Source organism: Rattus rattus, chromosome 7 (genome assembly GCF_011064425.1).
Source record: "Rattus rattus isolate New Zealand chromosome 7, Rrattus_CSIRO_v1, whole genome shotgun sequence".
Taxonomy (NCBI): Eukaryota; Metazoa; Chordata; class Mammalia; order Rodentia; family Muridae; genus Rattus; species Rattus rattus.
The window spans coordinates 7,884,575-7,903,143 of NC_046160.1; the positions used below are offsets into that span (position 1 = coordinate 7,884,575).

Genomic DNA, 18,569 nt, shown 5'->3' on the forward strand with positions numbered 1-18,569 from the left:
CTGGAAGCTTTGGTGCACAAGGGGCTTGTGAGTGACAGATACTCACAATCCTTAATATTGCATTACTTCTTATATGGGTAACTTGGAAAAAAAACTAGTGAGCAGGGTCTGGAGGGATGAGTTAGCAGTTAAGAGCATTGACTATTCATCCAGAGGACCCAGGTTCAATTCCCAGCATCCACATGGCAGCTCACAACTGTCTGTAACTCCAAGATCTGACACCCTCACAACATACAGGCAAGCAAAACACCAATGGACAGAAAATAAAGAGAAATAAATTATTAAAAAAAAAAGTCTAGTGAACAGTAAGTGTTTCTCTCACCCATTTTAGCAAACAAAATTTTACCGTAGACCAAAATAATTACAAAATCCCTGTAAATATAACTGCACGAATGCTTCAGACATTCTTGATGAAGGGAGAGCTTGCTGCCTATCTGTACCACATCTGCTTATGGGATGTCAGCATTTAACTTTGTTTCCATGCTGTCTCTGTCCTTCAGAATTACTTTTAGGCCATTGCAGGATTCCAGTGACCAATCGATCAACCGATCAATTGTTCCTGGTCGTCGTTCCTACACTGACCCAGGACTGGAAGAGTCAAAAGATTCACATGAGCTAAGGTCCTGGGATGGACGTGGACTGGCTGAGCCATCCCAACCTAACACATGGCCTGTTCAGTGAGCTCTCTTAGAATAGGTGAACTTCACCTATGAAGACAGAGGGTTTGATGGGGAGGAAGGTGTTTTAACCCTGGGGTTTTCCTAGAATCGCCTCACAGACAGATGCTTACATCACAGTACATTACAATCAGTAAGGTGGCTTCAAGAACTCTCAGAGAGACAACTAGTGCTATTGAGAAAACCAGCTAATAATACTGCCTGTTGTCTTTTTTTTTTTTTTTAAGATTTATTTTATGTGTATGAATGTTTTAACTGCATGTACACCGGCAGGCCAGAAGAGGGCATCAGATCCCATTACAGATGGTTGTGAGCCACCATGTGGTTGCTGGGATTTGAACTCAGGACCTCTGGAAGAGCAGTCAGTGCTCTTAACCACTGAGCCATCTCTCCAGCCTCCTGCCTGTTGTCTTCATTTTTCTGCCTTACCAGAAGTTGTGAGCAAAGATTATAATAATGGCAATAATATTAATAATGACAACGACGACGATAATAATAATAATAATAATAATAATAATAATAATAATGGGCTTAATTATAACCTTTGCTTAATGATGTCATCTTATAATCAACTGCCCTTTAATTAGGTAGGTAGGGAGGTGAGTAGGTAAGAGGATAGGTAGCTGATTAATGAGAGATAAGAACACATACCTTGGCTCAGGACAATAGGTAGAAGCCTAATAATAAAATGCCCTGTGGAGTTAGTTTTCCTTATCTGGCTCCATTAAGAGCATCCACTATACATAGCAATTTTAGATTTTCTTCAAGCACACAATGTGCTGCTAAGATTCACTGGGACTGCTGCCTGCTGCTGTCATTTGGTTAATGTAATATTCTAGCCCATGATGGGGGACAGTGAAAGGCACCCTGGTTTCTGGTTGAGGAGGCTTGAACCCCTGTGACCCTGAAAAGGACGGTTGGCATTTCACCTGACTCCCAAGAAACCAGGAGGGTCGCTAGTATAGCCATCCATAGAGTTGTGACCATCAGTCACATGAGGTCAACGCCCCAAGCCCCTCCACAGGTAGAGGACATGACCACAGTCACATAGGCTCTCCATAGACAGACCTCCATTATAATGAGGTTCCTAAAGGCCTGGAGACTTAGCCAACGAACTTTCCTTCCCAGACACTCCTCCCTGCAAAAGGTATTTAATCTCAGACCCACTCTGAGAAGTGGGGTACAGCTTTACTCATCCACTTTCCTCTATAACAATAAATGCCTTAAAACCATAGACTGTGTCTCTTTATCGGGATCCACCATGAGAAGCCACAGAGGTCTTTGCCTACGGAGCTGCTGTCTAATCTTCAGAAGAAAGCCTCCCGCACTCCCAGCTGCAGAAGCCACCAAGCTCAAGTCTGCCACTGCCAAGCCAAGGACTCTTCCCCTAGGGACCAGCTGGAGCCCCCCACCACCAACCCTTTTCCCCTTGGTCCCAGGCTAGATCCAGCCCCACAGGGCCCCATTCCATTCTCAGCTCTTCTGAGGCATTCCAGTGGCTCCTGGATGCCGGAGAGCCTGAGAACCTGACTGCCGGCTTCCTTGTAGGCCTGGGGACCCCCGAGCCAGCTCCAGCTGTGTCCCACGCTCAGACTGTGCTTCCCCACCCCAGAGCAGTGTCCCACGGCTTCCCACAGCCTAACACCTGCCCGGCAACTACGTGAGGTAAGCGTGGTCAAGCAAATCCGGTGGCAGAGCGCACTTGGGACCCCACTAAACCTACACTGTGACACACATTTTGGAGTGGAGTGTGTCTAAGAACTACTATCCACTTGGCCAGAGGAACTAGGGTGACTAGAAGAGTGGTCAACTGGAGGAATAGGTGACTTGTGAACTCCCTCTGTCACAAGGTGGGTGAGAATATAGTGTAGAGCCTCAAAGTGCACACTTAGTCCAGGAGGTGGGCTTGGTTTGGGGTTCTGTAACCCCGAATCCAGAGGCTCACTGAATGGAAATGGTGAAGCCTCTCTTGTCCCTGTGTTGAGAGACTTAGATGAAACACGGTAATACTCAGTGCCAATTCCCTTCTGCTCTGACTGTGGTCTTGATTACCTAGGAAAGTCCCAAGAAATTGAGGCCTCTACCTTTGAACCCAAGTGAAACGTAAGAAAAACCATCTCAGCGAGAAAACTTTGTCAGTCCATATTGTGTCCTCAACACCCTCACCGAAGAAAGATTCCGAATCGATCCTCAGCTCTGTAAAGGACCAGGGGAAAGAGTCCCCCGATGCAGGCATTAGAAAGGAAATACGTGTAAGCACTTCCTGCAGGCAGACAAGCTCATCTTAGACTAAAACAGAGAACACGGGGCTGGAGAGAGCGCTCAGGGTAGAGACTGCTCACAGCTCTTGTGGAGGACGTGCTTGGTTCCTGGTACCCATCCGGTTAGCCCAAGGGGGAACCCCACACCCTCTCCAAGCTTCTATGGGCCTGTGCACAGACCCACACACAGACCAGCATGCATAATTGTTAGATAACAAAATTTAAAATCAGAAAACACTCTGATAACGTTTTTCAGCTAAGACAAAGGAAAGAAAAGTTTAAAATAAGACTTTACCGGAATTTGGGATGTATTTACTTGGATTTCATTTCTCAGATCCTTTGCTTCCAGAAGAAATTTAACTGCATCGAAACTAAACCCATCAACACCTTTTGAGAGCCAGAACTTTATTATTTCCTGAATATAAAGAAGAAAAACACTTGGTTACATATAGTTTGTAGTTACAAACTGTAGCTGAGACGTTAACAGAGGGACGTCAGAAAAAAGGAAACTCCATACACAAAGCACACGTTATCATACGCAGACCCTCACAGTCTAAGTCCATAATTGGTTCTCTCAGTACAGGGTGCTCAGCCTGCAAAGAACATTCCAGGCAGAGAACAGCAGAGGATGCAGTCAGATTTCCTGGGCAATTGAAAAAAACAGGGTGGGGTGGGAATAGCACACCCGAGGAAGTTGGACTTGTCATATCTAGCTTTTACGTTAAGGGAGAAACCTCAGGACTGGGAAGGGTGGGTGGAAAGTCCTAGAAGGTTTCAAGAAGAACATAAAGTTAACCTGAGACTATCAATTCCACACCTAGATACACACCCAAAAGAGATGAATCCGTGCATCAAAACAAGACCTTTGAATGTTCTGGCAGGGCGGCTAGGGGACACGACCCTGATATATTTCCATCATAGGACGAATATTACCTGGCCACAGAGACGGACATGCTGGTGCATGCTAGGACATACACAAATTGTAAGAAGCATTTTGCTAAACGCAAGGAATAAAGATTGAATAATTTCCTTTATGCAAAATGTCCACCATAAGCAAATTCACAGAGAGAGAAAGGGAGACTGGTTAAAGATGACGTGACGGGTGGATAATGGTGGCAAAAGTAGACAACGTTTCTTTGAAGGAGAGCAGGTCAAACAATGAAGTTCAGTGTGTGCTGGGCTTCACCAAATCTACAGACTCAGAGCACAGAGAGCTGGGAGTGACTGCAGGCGGCTGGCGCTTGGGTTGGAGAGCTCAACAGAGACACCACACACACCAAACCTGCTGGGCACACAAAGCGGGAGCCCCAGGTGGTGCTTTGTCTTACAGATATGAACATCAGTCTAGTCAGAGCACACACACCTAAGAAGCACAACGCTACTTGACAAGGTGTGGGCGAGCGTGAGCCCGCTCTGATTTTCTACAGTCAAACTGCTTACTTTCTACCTGAGCTAGTCATTCACTTCAGGATCCCAGCATGGCTAAATAGTAGCCATTAAAGAATGAGAAATGTGGCTCTTCCTGTAAGCGGCCAGAGGTGACCTGTGAAAATGGTTTGCTACTCGCTTGACCCAGAAAACCCCACAAAATCATGCAAATCAAGAGGTTCAAACCTTCCTGTTCACTTTAAAAACAGCCATCCAGGGTATGCATATCCGCAAAGCCACCAAGTATCTGAAGAATGTCACTTTAAAGAAGCCATGTGGAGGCAGTAGGTGCGCCCCGGCCGAACGGTGGGGCTGGACACAGGACGGTGGCCAAAAAAAGAGTGCTGAATTTTTGCTGCGCATGCTTTAAAATGCAGAGAGTGCTGCCGAACTGAAGGGTTTAGACGTAGATTCCCTGTCACTGAACACATCCAGGTGAACAGGCACCTAAGATGCGCTGATGAACCTACAGAGCTCACGGCCCGATTAACCCAGCCACGAGCTCCCCCTGCCACATTGAGAAGGAACAGATTGTTCCAAAGCCAGAAGAGGAGGTTGCACAAAAGAAAAAGATATCCCAGAAGAAACTGAAGAAACAAAAACTCATGACACGGGAATAAATTCAGCATAAAATAAATGCAGATAAAAAAGAAGAAGAAGAAGAATGAGAACTGTGGGCTGGAGAGATGGCTCAGCCCGGAAGAGCACGTACAGCTCTTGCCGAGGACCTGAGTGGGGTTCCCAGCGCCATGTCAGGCAGCCGGTCGCTCCAGCGCCTCTTGGCCTCCAGAGGCGCCTGCCCTCACACGCGCCTGCCGTCACCCGCGCATTCCCACATACAGACACAGGCATGAGAAAACACAAATAAATGGAAAAACAGAACAAAATGGAACGAGAGATGAGGGTCCTGGAAGCCCTGAGGCAGCTTTGTTACTTTGTTTCGTAACAAAGTTGTTTCTAAGTGCACGGGTTTGCTTGGGGCGTTGGGGGTGAAAGCCAGGGCTTAGGAAAGTACTCGGTCACCAAAGCTCGCACCTAGTGGAGAAGAGACATTTTACTTGCTGAAGTTTGACCCGTATAATCCAAAGTTTGCTCTCAGGAAGTATGTCCCTTCTGTTACCCATTCTCATTCTCCCAACTACATGAGGCGAGGGCTTTCCATTTTAATTCTTAACCTCCTGGGGCTCTGATTGCTCTCTTCCAGTTTTACATCCAATCTTTCAGTATTGGGTGTAAACCCGGGCACAGTGCCTGGTTCCACCTGGTTGTGGTGACCTGGACTTGGGGACTCTAGGGACAGTACACTGTGTCCTTGATTCTTCTCTAGCTAACACGATACCTCACTGTCCTGGTTTTCCACTGGGCACCTTTTCTCTGCTAAAACAACACCACTCTGAGTGACTGAGTCAACACTCAAAACGCCCAATCCAAGGATGCCTCCCCGCGCTGCTGTCGTCTTATTTGGTCGGCGGTTGGTTGGTTGCTTGGTTTGGTGACAGGGTCTCACTCTGTGTCCTAGGCTCATCTAGCAAACCTCCCAGGCCTTTCTCTTTCCTTTCTTTTTTTCTTAAGATGGCTGACGTGGGACCATTTACCTGAATAACCCAGTTTGGGAAACACAGTGGTTCTACTCCTTTTTTGAAAAAGATTTATTTATGTGTTTTATGTCGATGGGCATTTTGTCTGCATGTATGCAGGCCATGCATCAGATCCCAAGGAACTACAGTAACAGATGGCTGTGAGCTGCCATGTTGGTGTGGATTTGAACTCAGGACCTCTAGAATAGCAGCCAGTGCCCCTAACCACCGAGCCATCTCGCCAGCCCAGTGGCTCTACTCTCATACCTAATGGCACGAGATGTATCTCCTTAAAGTGACAGTAGCCTCTGGAATCTATCTCAGTAAGGGATGTCGAAATAGACGTTTAGCAAGTACAGGAAACCAATACCCTTGCTTACAGGTAATGGAACAAAAAGCTGCCTGCCTGCCGCTGCCCAGAAATACAGAAAACAAATATTTTCTGCTTGAACTCCCCCTTCCCCCAGTGCTACTTCACTTGGCTCACTCCAGTCCAACCACTCAACGTTCACTGCCTTCTTGCAACTGCCCCAACCTTACCTACTCCATTTCCAGCTTTGGTATCTGTTTGCCCGCTTCTTTCTGTCATGGCCACCATCACGCTATGTTTCTGATCTGTCATCTGTCTCTCCTCTGGAATAAAAACACCTTGACAGCTATAACACACGTCTGTCTACCTACCACCTGCCACCTCCTAGCCCATGGCCAGCACACCACACACCCCATCAGGCAAAGCCACATCTCCTGCCCTCAGCCAGCTTGCACATACACACACCATCGGAGGAATGCATAAGGAGAACGAAGGGCGTGGCACCCGGAAGTACAATATTATGCAAATACTATGGATGAGCCACGGTAGTAAGCAGGTAGTAAGAGAGAACTTTCTTTCTTTCTTTTTTTTTTTTTTTTTAATTTAAATGCTTGTCTCCAGCTGTCCTGTGCTCTCTGGGATCAGAGCAAGAGTCCACACTTAGCTATGAGTTCTAATGCTGAGCTGAGAGAGCCTCTTGGCTCTCCCCAACCACTGAGAATGGTTTCCTCCCCAGGACTCCTCCCTCCCGGGCTCAGACTTCCCGTTTACTGACCAAGATCATTCTGAGTCCAGACAGAGGCAAGACAACCAGGGTCCTGGCTAAATGTCCTGGCCATTCCCCTGGTCTTGGTACCTTGCCCTGTTTTCTCATCCATCAAGGGGATATGGTGGGGGGGGGGGTGCGCACAAGTAGAAACCAAAGTATCAGAAGTGGGCAAACAATTATCTGCTGTGTGCAAGTCACAGCTCCTCTAGAGCCTTCTAACTTCTCAAGGTGAAAGCACTCAGTCCGAGTTCAGGCTACAAGCCGAGTTCTGACAGCCACTGGGAAAGAAAGAAACCAAACAGAAAAGAAACAAAGTATTCTACTCTGGAAGGTGCCTGTGTCAGACTGTCATGGCAGTCGGTTGTGGCGGCAACAGTTGAAAGCCGATAGGAGCCAGGGCAAGTTAGGTTCAGGCTCCAGAGGTTCAAGTGGCGACCTGAAAGAAGTCCGTCCAAGCGCCTCCTCAGTGCTAACCACCTAAGTTGCAAATGATTAACCTGCCCAGCTCCCCTGCACAGATAAGTGCTGTGGGTAAGGAACAGGAGGGGTCAGAAGCACCCTGTTCCTGTGGCCTTGAGTCTCAGCCCCTCCGTCCGCATTCATATTGACTCCTAATAGTGACTCCTGACTCGCATTCCAAATAATGTCTAAGCTCTGGATAAGGTAATAACGACCCAGACAGGAGGGCTCTCATTCCGGTGGACTAGTTAGTAAGAGTTCTAGTCACAGATCTCACTGCCTGGATGCCTGCAAGAGAACAGCCAAGTTAGTCAAAGAATCATTAATATATCTGCCAGCACCTTGTGTCAAAATACACAAGAATTATTTAAACATTTCCAGACAGCCGCCCCGTCAGTAAAGACAGTCATGAAGGATGAAGGGGCATCCATCTGGTAAACTGACTGGAATGTTCTAACTGCCAGTAAGGAGAAGCACACAGAGAGGAACCAAATCTGGCCCCGGGTTGTGGTCACGATGATGAACTCAAGTCCCCAAACCTAGGTCTGAATCCTCGTGTCTCTCGAGAAAGTGCCACCTCCTGAAGGCTCATTCGCTGATAGCTTACATGCTTCAACGGAGCCAGGTAAACTACTTGTCACACAGTAAGTGACAGTTACAGGCAGGGGCAAGGGAGAGATAAATGAACTTTGGTAAAAGAGGAGAGTCCACAGCACCAATATTAGAAGTAACCCTTAGTCTGCTGACTAACACTACCTCCTACCACCATCACTGGAACAAGAGTTCCTGCTGCAGAAACAGACTCCCACGTGAGTCATTGAAACCTCATACATGGAAAAACGCTCTGTGCCTAAGGAGTCCACAGGAACAAATATCCAAAAGGAAATTTGGAAAGATGGGACATGGCTCAGTGGTAAAGGACTTGTCTAGAATGGCAGAAACTAGAAAGAGTTAAGAAAGAGAAGAAAAAAGAAAGAGAAGAAAGAAAGGCAGACAGGGAGAGAGGGGAGGGGAGGAAAAGGGGAGGGAAGGAGGGAGGGAGGGAGAGGGCAGAGGCAAAAATAGAAGCAAGGACCTTTCTTCTGAAACTATAGAACATTGGAGAATTAAATTGGAGAACAATTAAATAAAAAGAATGGAGTGCTATGTAAATTGGAATGTTTGATAGGAAGGTGTGAATATTTCTCAAAATGAGCTGCAGATTTGATATCGTTTTTATTAAAAAGCCAACAGGCTTCTTTGCACAAGTCGAGATGCTGCTACAAAAATTCATATGGCAATGCAAAGACCTCAGGATAGTCGAGAACTTCTAAAACAAAGTTGGGCTAGTAATTTGTCTGTCTGTCTGTCTGTCTGTTTGTTAGACAGTATCTCACTTTGTAACCCTGGCTATCCTGGAACTCACTATGTAGACCAAACTGACCTCAAACTCACAGAGATCCTCCTGCCTCTGCCTCCCTAGCGCTGGATTGAAGGCGTGTGGCAGCACACATGACAGAATCACGCTTCTTGATTTCAAAACTTATGACATAATTTACCGGACACAGGTCCTGAAATAGAAACGGATGGACACAGGTCCTGAAATAGAAACGGATGTATAGGAGAACGGAACAGAATTAAAGGTCAGAAATAAAGCCAAGAGTTTACCGACACTTGGTTTTCACCTAGAATTGACCACAGCTTTCTGTCCTGTACTGTCTTCCCCGCCCACTTCCCTCCAAGGACTACCCAACCCCCCTAAATTCCCTTGTTCTCCAACCAAAGCAGCATTGAGAGAGGGAGCACAGCCCTGTCTCCTGAGTAAGAGCAGGGATCCCTCTGGTGGGAGTCCACTATTGTGGCAATGGGAGCCCTCCATCCTAGCGCCACAGAGGGACCCTCAGTGACTCGCACGCACCTTGCAGATCTGAGCCCTGCATCTCTGACTTCTGGCTCCCTACCCCTCACCCTTCAGTGTCACCAGCTCCCAAACCAGGCTGACAGTTAACATACGGGCCAGAGAGTTAAATTCTAATCTCAAGTAAGCAACAGATGGGCTTTTAGCAGACACATCCCTGAGCTGTATTCCCCATTCTCTTAAATTGAACTTGGGATTTTTACCTCTCCCCTCTCTGTCTCTGTCTCTGTCTCTGTTTCTCTGTGTCTCTCTGTCTCTGTTTCTCTGTGTCTCTGTGTCTCTCTGTGTCTCTGTCACTCTGTCTTTCTGTCTCTTTGTCTCTCTCTCTCTCTCTGTCTCTCTCTCTCTGTCTCTCTCTCTCTGTCTCTCTCTCTGTCTCTGTCTCTCTCTCTCTCTCTCTCTCTCTCTCTCTCTCTCTCTCTCTCTCTGTTTCTTTCTCTCTGCCTGGATCTCATCACAGACTCCGTCTCTCTCTTGCACTCTTTTACCGTATGCCCAGCATCAGGAGCTTCCCCTTCTGTGGAGGAGCTGGCTCTCCCTGGTGGGCCAGTGTCCCTTCCTGAGAGAGCATTCAGCATCACCTGAAGTGTCACGCATGCAGCAGTGTCATTGTCACCTTGGTATCCCTGAGACTGTCAACTTCTCAATGCTCAGGAGAGAGCAACAAGGCAGTATTTACAGAGCGAACATGGAAGGAAGGGCTGTGCGGGGCTCACCTCACCAAGTGAACGAAACGATGTCAGCAACCACTGCGTCTCACAGGCTGAACATCCAAGGCCAGAAAGTCAAACAATTCAGCCAGAGGCCCACAGTACACGCAGGAACCTGAAGCCTGTTCTCACCCACCTCCCCACACCAGCCAAAGAGCACCTCCAGCACAGGTGCCCACCGTTACTCACAGTATTCTGAGGTAGATGAAGGAAGGAACCATGAACACATGTAAATACTTGCATTTCATTGGACGCCGTAATCTGAGAATTTGATCCTGTGCTTTGATTTTGCCTACACAGACTTTCAGTCAACATAGAGTGGTTCAAATGACCACTCGAGATCCCACTTGTAGAGAGGTCTGTGGGGTGTTCACACTCACCTTTATTTCTTCTTGAACAGCAGGATTTCGGAAATTTAGATCCGGCTGCTCTTTCAAAAACTGGTGAAAATAACATTGCTTTCGTTCTTCATCAAACTGCCAGCTGGAGTTTCCATACACGCTCAACTAGCAAACAGACAGAAGAACGCATGGGTTAGCTCACTCATTCCTACGCTGGCCTTGTCCACAAACACACGACCTCAGCATGCTGGCCCCACAAGGCGAGTACGTAAATCAGCGGAGCTGTCATTCCAGGGAGAGCGCTAAGTTAAATCAATACCCCAACTTCCACCCCAACACCCCACGACAGTGGCTATAGCGTATTTGTCCTACAGACGCCGTTCCAACTGCGACACCGCTAATGTTCACAAGCCCAGGACAGGACCAAGTCAGGGAACAGACATTCCTAATGTATGTGAAGCAGATTATGGAGATGGGAGGGGAAGGAGGGAGGGAGGAAGGGAGGGGAGAGAGAAAGAGCAAGAGAGCGCCCACGAGACTACATTGGTCTTGGAACATAAGGCTGGAATTGTGAAACGAGTCCCCAAAGAGTTTGTATTAGACACAACCACTTAAACTCTACTAGTCTGAAACAAACGTCTAGTGACTTGAAGCACCCAGGATTTAGATGTGTTTGACACTATGGCTGATATCCCCTTTCTAGAACAGAGCAGGGGACTCTCTGACAGAGCATGTCGGTTTCTCTGGCTTGTCCCCTGCCTCTGGTCAGTCTACCTTAGTACAGCCTTGAACATGAGACTTTCTCAGGCTCTATCTCAGGCCTTTTGTTCTTGACTTGATAAAGAGCAACTGGAAAACATGGGGGAAATGTGGTGGTAGGGAGTTCCTCCACCGACGTCCTTTTCTTTTTAATGGGAAGACCCATCCATGGAGGCTACATTTCCATGGCAACTGGCCACAGTGAGTGGTGGCATCTGTCTTTCCAGGAAAGCTTCACCAGTTCACCGTGTGGACCACCTGGACATGACTCGGCATGATGCACTGACTTTTGTGTAACCAACACAAGATTGTCACAGATAAGCAGCCTGAAGAGAATTGAGGAAACCAGAAACATTTCACAGAAATGGCACCAAGGGAATCAATGTGTGAGATGCTCAACATCAACAGCTACGTAATCACCGTGGTCCTTACAGAAGCACTAGCAGGTAGATAAACGGAGAGTTACGAACTGAGATTCTTATATCCACCTGAATGGCAAAAACCACAGTTTGACCAACAGAAAAGCACAATATTCTGCATGGTGGCTTCACATCTATTTAACTCAAGAAAACTTGGCTCAGAAGCCTCAAAATAGGCCGGTAAGCATGCTTATGACACTATTAATGATAAAGCCGAAAATGGTTCAACTGAAGAGTGAATAAGTTTACTGTGTAGTATCTACCTATTACATATACATATTACATATATGTATTACATAAATCCATACAACATACAGTAAGATGCAGCAGGAAACAGTGTGAAGCATGGCTATCCAAAGCTACATGAATGGGTCTTTCCAAAAATGAGTAATGAAAGCCAGTTATAGGAAGATTTATGCTTTTCATGAACTTCAAAAAAAGAAAACTAGAAAATTAACTATTAAAAGCATTCATTATATAAGCAAAGCAAAGCCCTAGGTGCCATGTGATAGAAAGAGACGTTGCCCTTCTTCCCCCCCCCCCCCGGAGCTGAGGACTGAACCCAGGGCCTTGAGCTTGCTAGGCAAGTGCTCTACCACTGAGCTAAATCCCCAACCCCGAGACATTGCCCTTCAACTTCTGCGTGTGTACCATGCCAGCTCCCCGCCCTCCCACCCCCTCCCACATAAATAATAAATAAATTTAATAAAAAGTTCAAATAAAAAATAGTGCTCCTCAACTTTCTGACTATAGATTAGCTCCTATTATCTAGAACTCCACATATATGGGATAAAATGAGTTTCTTTAGAATATTTTTTAACTTATTTATTTTATGCACATGGGTGTTTTGTATGTCTGTGCACCCTATGTGTGTCTGGTATTCACAGAAGCCAGAAGAGGGCATCAGATCCTCTGGGACAGGAGCTGTGTGCTTGTGAGCTATCATGGGGTGCTGGGAATTAGACTCAGGTACTCGTGACAGTCGAGCCATCTTTCCAGCTATAAACTGGACCAGTCGTTCATGGAATTGCTGAGTACTATAGAATCACACACAGCTAACTTTCGAGTTATTTTTATCTATGTGAATTTATGTCCATTTGTACATATGGCATATGTGTGTGGCCATGAAAGCTAGAGACAGCATCAGATACCCTGTAGGGGGCCAGAGTTCCAGGCAGCTGTAGGCTACCCAGTGTAGCATACATACCCAGTGCAACTAGGAACTGAACCCGGGTCCTCTGGAAGAGCGGCCAGAGCTCTTAACTGCCGAGCCACCTCTCCGGGTTCTGGTTGACATTTTACATTAGGAAATCAACCCTGCCCACAAGCAGAAGCTGACGGAAGAACAGGAAAAGTGGCGGCAGAGGAAACAGCTGCTGTGTGCTGTTCTCGGTGTGGGCGGTAAGATTTAAGAGCCGACTGTGTGGGCGCATTGACTATACCCAGCCCTTAGTCACAAGCTCCGTGACTTCACTCTGCAAGACAGGAACTAAAGATTCATAGAGCTGCAAGGGGGAATAGACTGGGTGGATTAAGGAACGTAAGACCCTTAACAGACGGCCCGCACGCAGTAAATGTTTGCTAGTGGCAATTTAACAAGGAGTGGTGTGGAGAGGGGTGTTAAAGAGTAAGCCATGCGCCACAGGCTGATGGTGCCCCGAGCTCGGTGGGTGAGCAGTCAGAGAGGGAGGTCATGTGGTCATGAAGCGTGAGTGTGCTTAGGTGGGAAGCTGCTGTCCGAGAACCAGCAGAGGTTAGGGTGGAGGAGGGGAGGCTCCCGTGGGACAAGAGAATCTGGAATAAATGACTCGGACGAGCGCAGGCGAGAAACAGACCTGAGACAGGCCAGCCTTGCCTGGTGGAGGGCCTAGCAAATCTGAGGTTCAGGGCCAGCGCAGGGCATTCTAGTAGAGCCATCCCTTAGAATCACGGGGATTGGATCAGCAGGTGCTCAAGTGTCCATAAAAGTGGAGGATTTGCCTGTAACTCTCACACATTGTCTTTTGTGTTTCACGTAATCTCTGTCTTAATTTTACTACCTAACACAATCTAAGTGCTAAATTGTAGCTATGATATAACACTATATATTTTCAGGATTAATGACCAGCTAATGGTCTGCAGCTAATTCAGCCCCTTTGCAAATGCTTTTCATATATATATATATATATATATATATATATATATACATATATATATATATGTAATATTATATATATGTAATATTATAGGTAATATTTGCAGTAGGTTAAACATGCAGATTTAAAACCTGTCCCATTCAACATTTTACACTAATGCCTTGGGTTCTTATTTGCTAAGTCTGGCCACTTAGAAAGACAGAATCTCTTACAGAAGGAGCAAGGAGGAAGGACGGCTTTGTCCATCTCTGAGTTGTGTTCGCTGCTAAGGATGCTGGGGTGGGAAGGAGGCAACAGGGAGTCGGAGGAGAATGAGGCCATGCTGATCACCTGGACTCAGTCAACCTCCCATAACAAGGTAGTGGCTCAGCTCAGGTGGGGATGGTGACCACAGGATGTGCCCAGAGGCTCAGGTATCAAAGGTCGTGGAGGGAAAGTGATGAATGACTGTGTTTGTTTATGATATTGTCCAGCAGGAAGGTCAAAAAGTCAAAGAGGCATAGGGCTCTGGAGAGTGCTAAAAGATAGAAGGGAAAAAAGGATGTTATTTTCCTATCTTGGACCAGGAAATCCCACAACCTGTGCTGGACGAGGCGGGAAGGGAAGGCAGAAGGGACAGAAGCGCTAGTGAGAGAGGACCATGTACAGCTCAACAATGAAGTCGGAAACCTAGAAGCCATTTGGGTTTCTGTCTGTCTAACATTGTCTATTTCTAAACTAATTCCTTCGATGCTTTCCAACCTAAAGGGCTCCACACCTCTCCAGTTCAGTGAGTCCAGAGCTGTCTGCCCATCGGCTGTCCTTACCCAGTTGTTGGGAGGGGTGGTTACACCGTTGGCGTGGGTACAGTTGTGCCAGATGTAATAATCAGTGTATTTCCCGCTCCGTGTCCTACTCGATTGGAACCAAGGATGTTTGTCACTGGTGTGGTTTGGTATGAAGTCAATTATTAATTTTAAACCTAATGAGTTAAAACATATCAAACGTTAGGAACAGATTGTGTTAGAGAATGTCAGTGAAGGAGGTGATGGGTGCTTGTGTACGGGAGGCCACTCTCTGCCTGCTTTCCTGTCCCCCCCCACGACCCCCGCTTTGTTTACCTTTGTCATGGACCGCAGCAACCAAATTCTCAAAATCTTTCATTGTTCCGAAAATAGGGTCAATTTCTTTGAAATCCTCAACAGCATACCTAAAATCTTTCAAAGGTGACTTGTAAAAGGAAGTGATCCAAATGGTCTTTATGTTTAAAGCAGCGATGTAGTCCAGCTTCTCTTGGATACCTAAGGAAGAGCCAAGGCTGTGAGCAAACGCCGCTTTGTTTTTCTATTTGAAGCAATAAAAGGAAAATAAGGTGGTGAGAGGGGGTAAGGAAATGCATGAGTGGCTGGAAAGCAAGCCAGCCTGCCTCTCACAACCACTGCCTCAAGGGAATAGCACATCGTTTGTTTGTTTGTTTGTTTAGTAAAATAATTTTTCAATCCTCAGAAAGTTGAATTCACATATCCACTATGGAAAGAGGAAAGGGGATAAAGGGGTGGAAACTAGAGACACAGGCAGCTTTAGGGCTTCCTTTACGGAACACAGGGATCAGGCAGAACTATAAGGCCAAGGTAGAGAGCAGGTATGTGCCAGTATTTGCCAGGTTCCGTGTTCTCTCAAGCTGTCTTTACAGCAAGAGGTCCTCGTTCACTTACGTAGAAAGGCAGAAGTTCACACACAAGAGATTCTTGGCTTGTCAGAGGGACCTACGGAAGTTAAGCTCTGTATGTGGAACCCTGTAGGACGATTGCCTGCTGTGGCTTCTAGACCGTGGTCCCAAATGCAGATTCGAAGCCTTGAGCCAGTATTTTTCTCTGTGTTTCCACGAGCCTACCTAAAGTATGCCTCATCTAAGCAAGCTGCAGGTCAAGAAGACCAAAGCACAAAGTCTCCTGACCCTGGCAACAGCATCCCGGCAGAAGGGGAGACATTTAGAGACTTTGGTTTTCAGAAACAGATGCCCCTCAGGGATTAGAATTTTCCCCCCAGAATTTCCTGCTGGAAGAGGAAAAAGCCTGAAGCCTGGTGCCAGCCAGAGGAGGAGCTTGTCTCCCGGAAGGAGATTTCTCACAGCTCTCAGCACCTCGGCAGAGCACCGGGATGAGCAGAGCTGGAGAGTGAGGCATCTACGAGAGGTGGCCACGCCTTGGCCAGGACTGCTTTGCTGTGCATTTCTCTTCCCTTTTATTCCAGCCTACGCCTCCCATCAAGAACCCTGACTGGGGCCCTGTGGAATCAGTCTCTGCGTTTCTCTGTCACTCAGCAGGACCTGCCCTGTTGGGAATGGAGGCTGAGCACCTGGATCTGCCCATTCTGCTGTAGCAGGTGCTTGCTGTGCTGCCTTCCAGTTGGCTACAGCATTTCAGGGGGACAGCTGGCGGCAGAACTATTTCCACTTACACCCCAAGCAAGCACAGGGCTGAGGACGCAGGGTTCCCTGGAGCAGAGTGGCTACTCCAGCATAAGGAAGGGAGAAGACTGGGGCAGCTGGGGGTCGGGAACGACAAGGGACTGAGGGACTCTAGTCCCATCTTTGGAGAGACAGAAGGCAACACTAAAACCAAACATGGGGCGACTTCTTCAGAATAACAGAATCCTTGAACTTGAGGAACAGTACCTACTGGATATCAGGAAGCGACTGTTTCCAAAGGGAAAAACAGAAGACACGCAGAGCTGACTAGAAACTGCATGTCTGTGGGGACTTGGAAGCCACTTAGGAGCGAGCTGGAGGCAGGACCAGGAGGCAGAAGTGTGTCCCTGGTTCTGGACTGTCAAATCCGAGGTTGCCAACATTTGCTGAGTAGGAGAGGAAACAGGAGCTTGCAGGCAGTGCCAAGGGGCATAACATCCAAAGCAGCAAGGGACCCTGATGAAGGCGGAAGATAAAGCCTCAAGAAGGTGGCAGCTCTGAGTCGTGCCCTGGGGACAGATACATAGTTCTCCAGATAGTGAAGATGGAGAAGCTATTTTTAAGAGTGGAAAGGCTGCTGAAACTTGTCTCACAGGGCAAAGCTGGGGATCCACCCCAGACGGAGAGTGTGGAGAAAAAGTCAGGGGTGGGAGGGGGACAAACAGGACAGAGTATAAAACAAAGAAGCCTTTCATTAAGGAAGTCTGGGGGCTTTGAACATATGACATTTTAAAGACAAATTCACTCTACCACACCATCTTGGTTTTTCCTTCAAACAAATAATCATTGTAAGAAAAGAATTTCCTTCCTAGTTTATTTCTTCTCACTGCACTCCCTTTTTATAATTCTGTGTGTCTCTGTCTCCCCTCCTCTCTCCTTCTCTCTCCCCCTCCCCACTTTCTGTTTTGATTTTAGCCCAGGCTGTCCTGGAACTCCTTCCTGGCAATCTTCCTCAGCCTCCTGAGGGCTAGCATTACAAGCCAGAGGGACAGCACCCAGCTCTGTTGTGTCCTAAACCATGGTGATTCTATGAGCCAATCTAGCTTACACCCACTGTCTAGCACAGTTTCAATCTTAATATGGCTGATGGAACATATATTATAATCCAATTATAAGGATAAGAAATGACATACAGAACTTTTAGCCTAATTAAAAAAAAATCCAAACGTTTGGTTCTATTTTTCTATCAATATGGCTGCTGCTGTGGAGAACCCTTTATTAGGCAACAACTGGTGGGCCTTTAGCCTTCTCTTATCTCTCAGGATTGAAACTTGAAGACAGTCATCCCTTCTGCAGACATTTGTATAACACGATGTATTTATTAATAAACTCTCAGCTAGAGAACACGCTGTGCCTGTCCCCAGAGAGCCAGTCTCAGATGAAACACGGAGCCACAAAATCAGATTTTAGGATTGATGGGTGAATGAATATGTGCGTGGGTTTAGTGGGCAAGAGATTAAACAACCCCTTGGCTCTGAATCTTCAGCAAAGAGCCTTGCATCAGGAGCAAGGCTTGCGGGCTTCTGCTGAGTGGTGCTTGAATGAACTCCCAGGGGAATGGGTGCCAGCCATCCTGGATGCGTTTGCCACACAAGCCAGGCACAAAGTGGTTTCCAGGAAGCTGGGAGTGGGCCCACAAACCACCCTCCACTGGTCCTAAGCGCCGAACACGCACCTTTCAGGTCTCCATTCCCATCCTTGTCACTGTCCTTAAAAGACCTCGGGTAGATCTGGTACATGGGACCTGCCTGCCACCAGTCAAGGCATTTTGGAGAGATGATGATGATGGCTATGGTGGCTCCGATGAGCAGGAACACGGAGACCACGGTGAGCCAGAAGAGGATCTCCCGGGGCACCCGGTAGCGAGCCTGGCCGGAGAACTGGAACAGCACCTCCTTGGGCATCCCCGCATAGGGCCGCACCACCTTTAGTTGAGGCTCCTCTGGAGCAGGGATACTAACAGCGTTGGGCTGTGGGGTGTCCCTGGAGTCTGGGTCCTGCTCCGGGATGTCTTCATTTTGGACAAACCCGTTATTCGTCCGGCATCCCTTCATACTCATCTGGATAGAGTCTCTCCTGTCTTTGTCCTCACTCATGTCTATCCGGTGCAGCTCTTCCCAGCGCTTTCCAGTAGGGACAGAGTGAAAAGGTGGCTTGCTGGGTGCTGTGGTCTATTAATGAGCTTTGAATGGTTTATAAATAATCCTGGCTGGACAAAGTCCAGCCAAGGAAGAGAGGGTAAAGTTTAGTAAAGGGAGTCAGGGGGAGGGGGTGTATGCACAAATGATCTTTACACCAGGTGGTTGACTCAGCTACAGTAACAGTACATGGGGGAGGAGACTGGGGAGAAGAGGCGGGCTTCCAAGCACCGTAAGATC

The 18,569-nt window shown here is 47.3% G+C and overlaps 1 protein-coding gene across 1 annotated transcript in view; it reads right to left on the bottom strand.

Moving 5' to 3' along the window:
• Slc3a1 (solute carrier family 3 member 1) overlaps positions 1–18,363 on the bottom strand; it is a 33,115-nt gene extending 14,752 nt beyond the window's left edge. The window contains exons 1-5 of the mRNA XM_032908745.1: positions 17,867–18,363; positions 14,843–15,022; positions 14,549–14,703; positions 10,469–10,594; positions 3,234–3,353 (exon numbers count right to left, since the gene is read on the bottom strand). Coding sequence (XP_032764636.1) covers positions 3,234–3,353; positions 10,469–10,594; positions 14,549–14,703; positions 14,843–15,022; positions 17,867–18,287 — 1,002 coding nt within the window. The 5' untranslated portion in view covers positions 18,288–18,363. The remainder of the gene's footprint in view (positions 1–3,233; positions 3,354–10,468; positions 10,595–14,548; positions 14,704–14,842; positions 15,023–17,866) is intronic.
• Between the last annotated feature and the right edge of the window lie 206 nt (positions 18,364–18,569).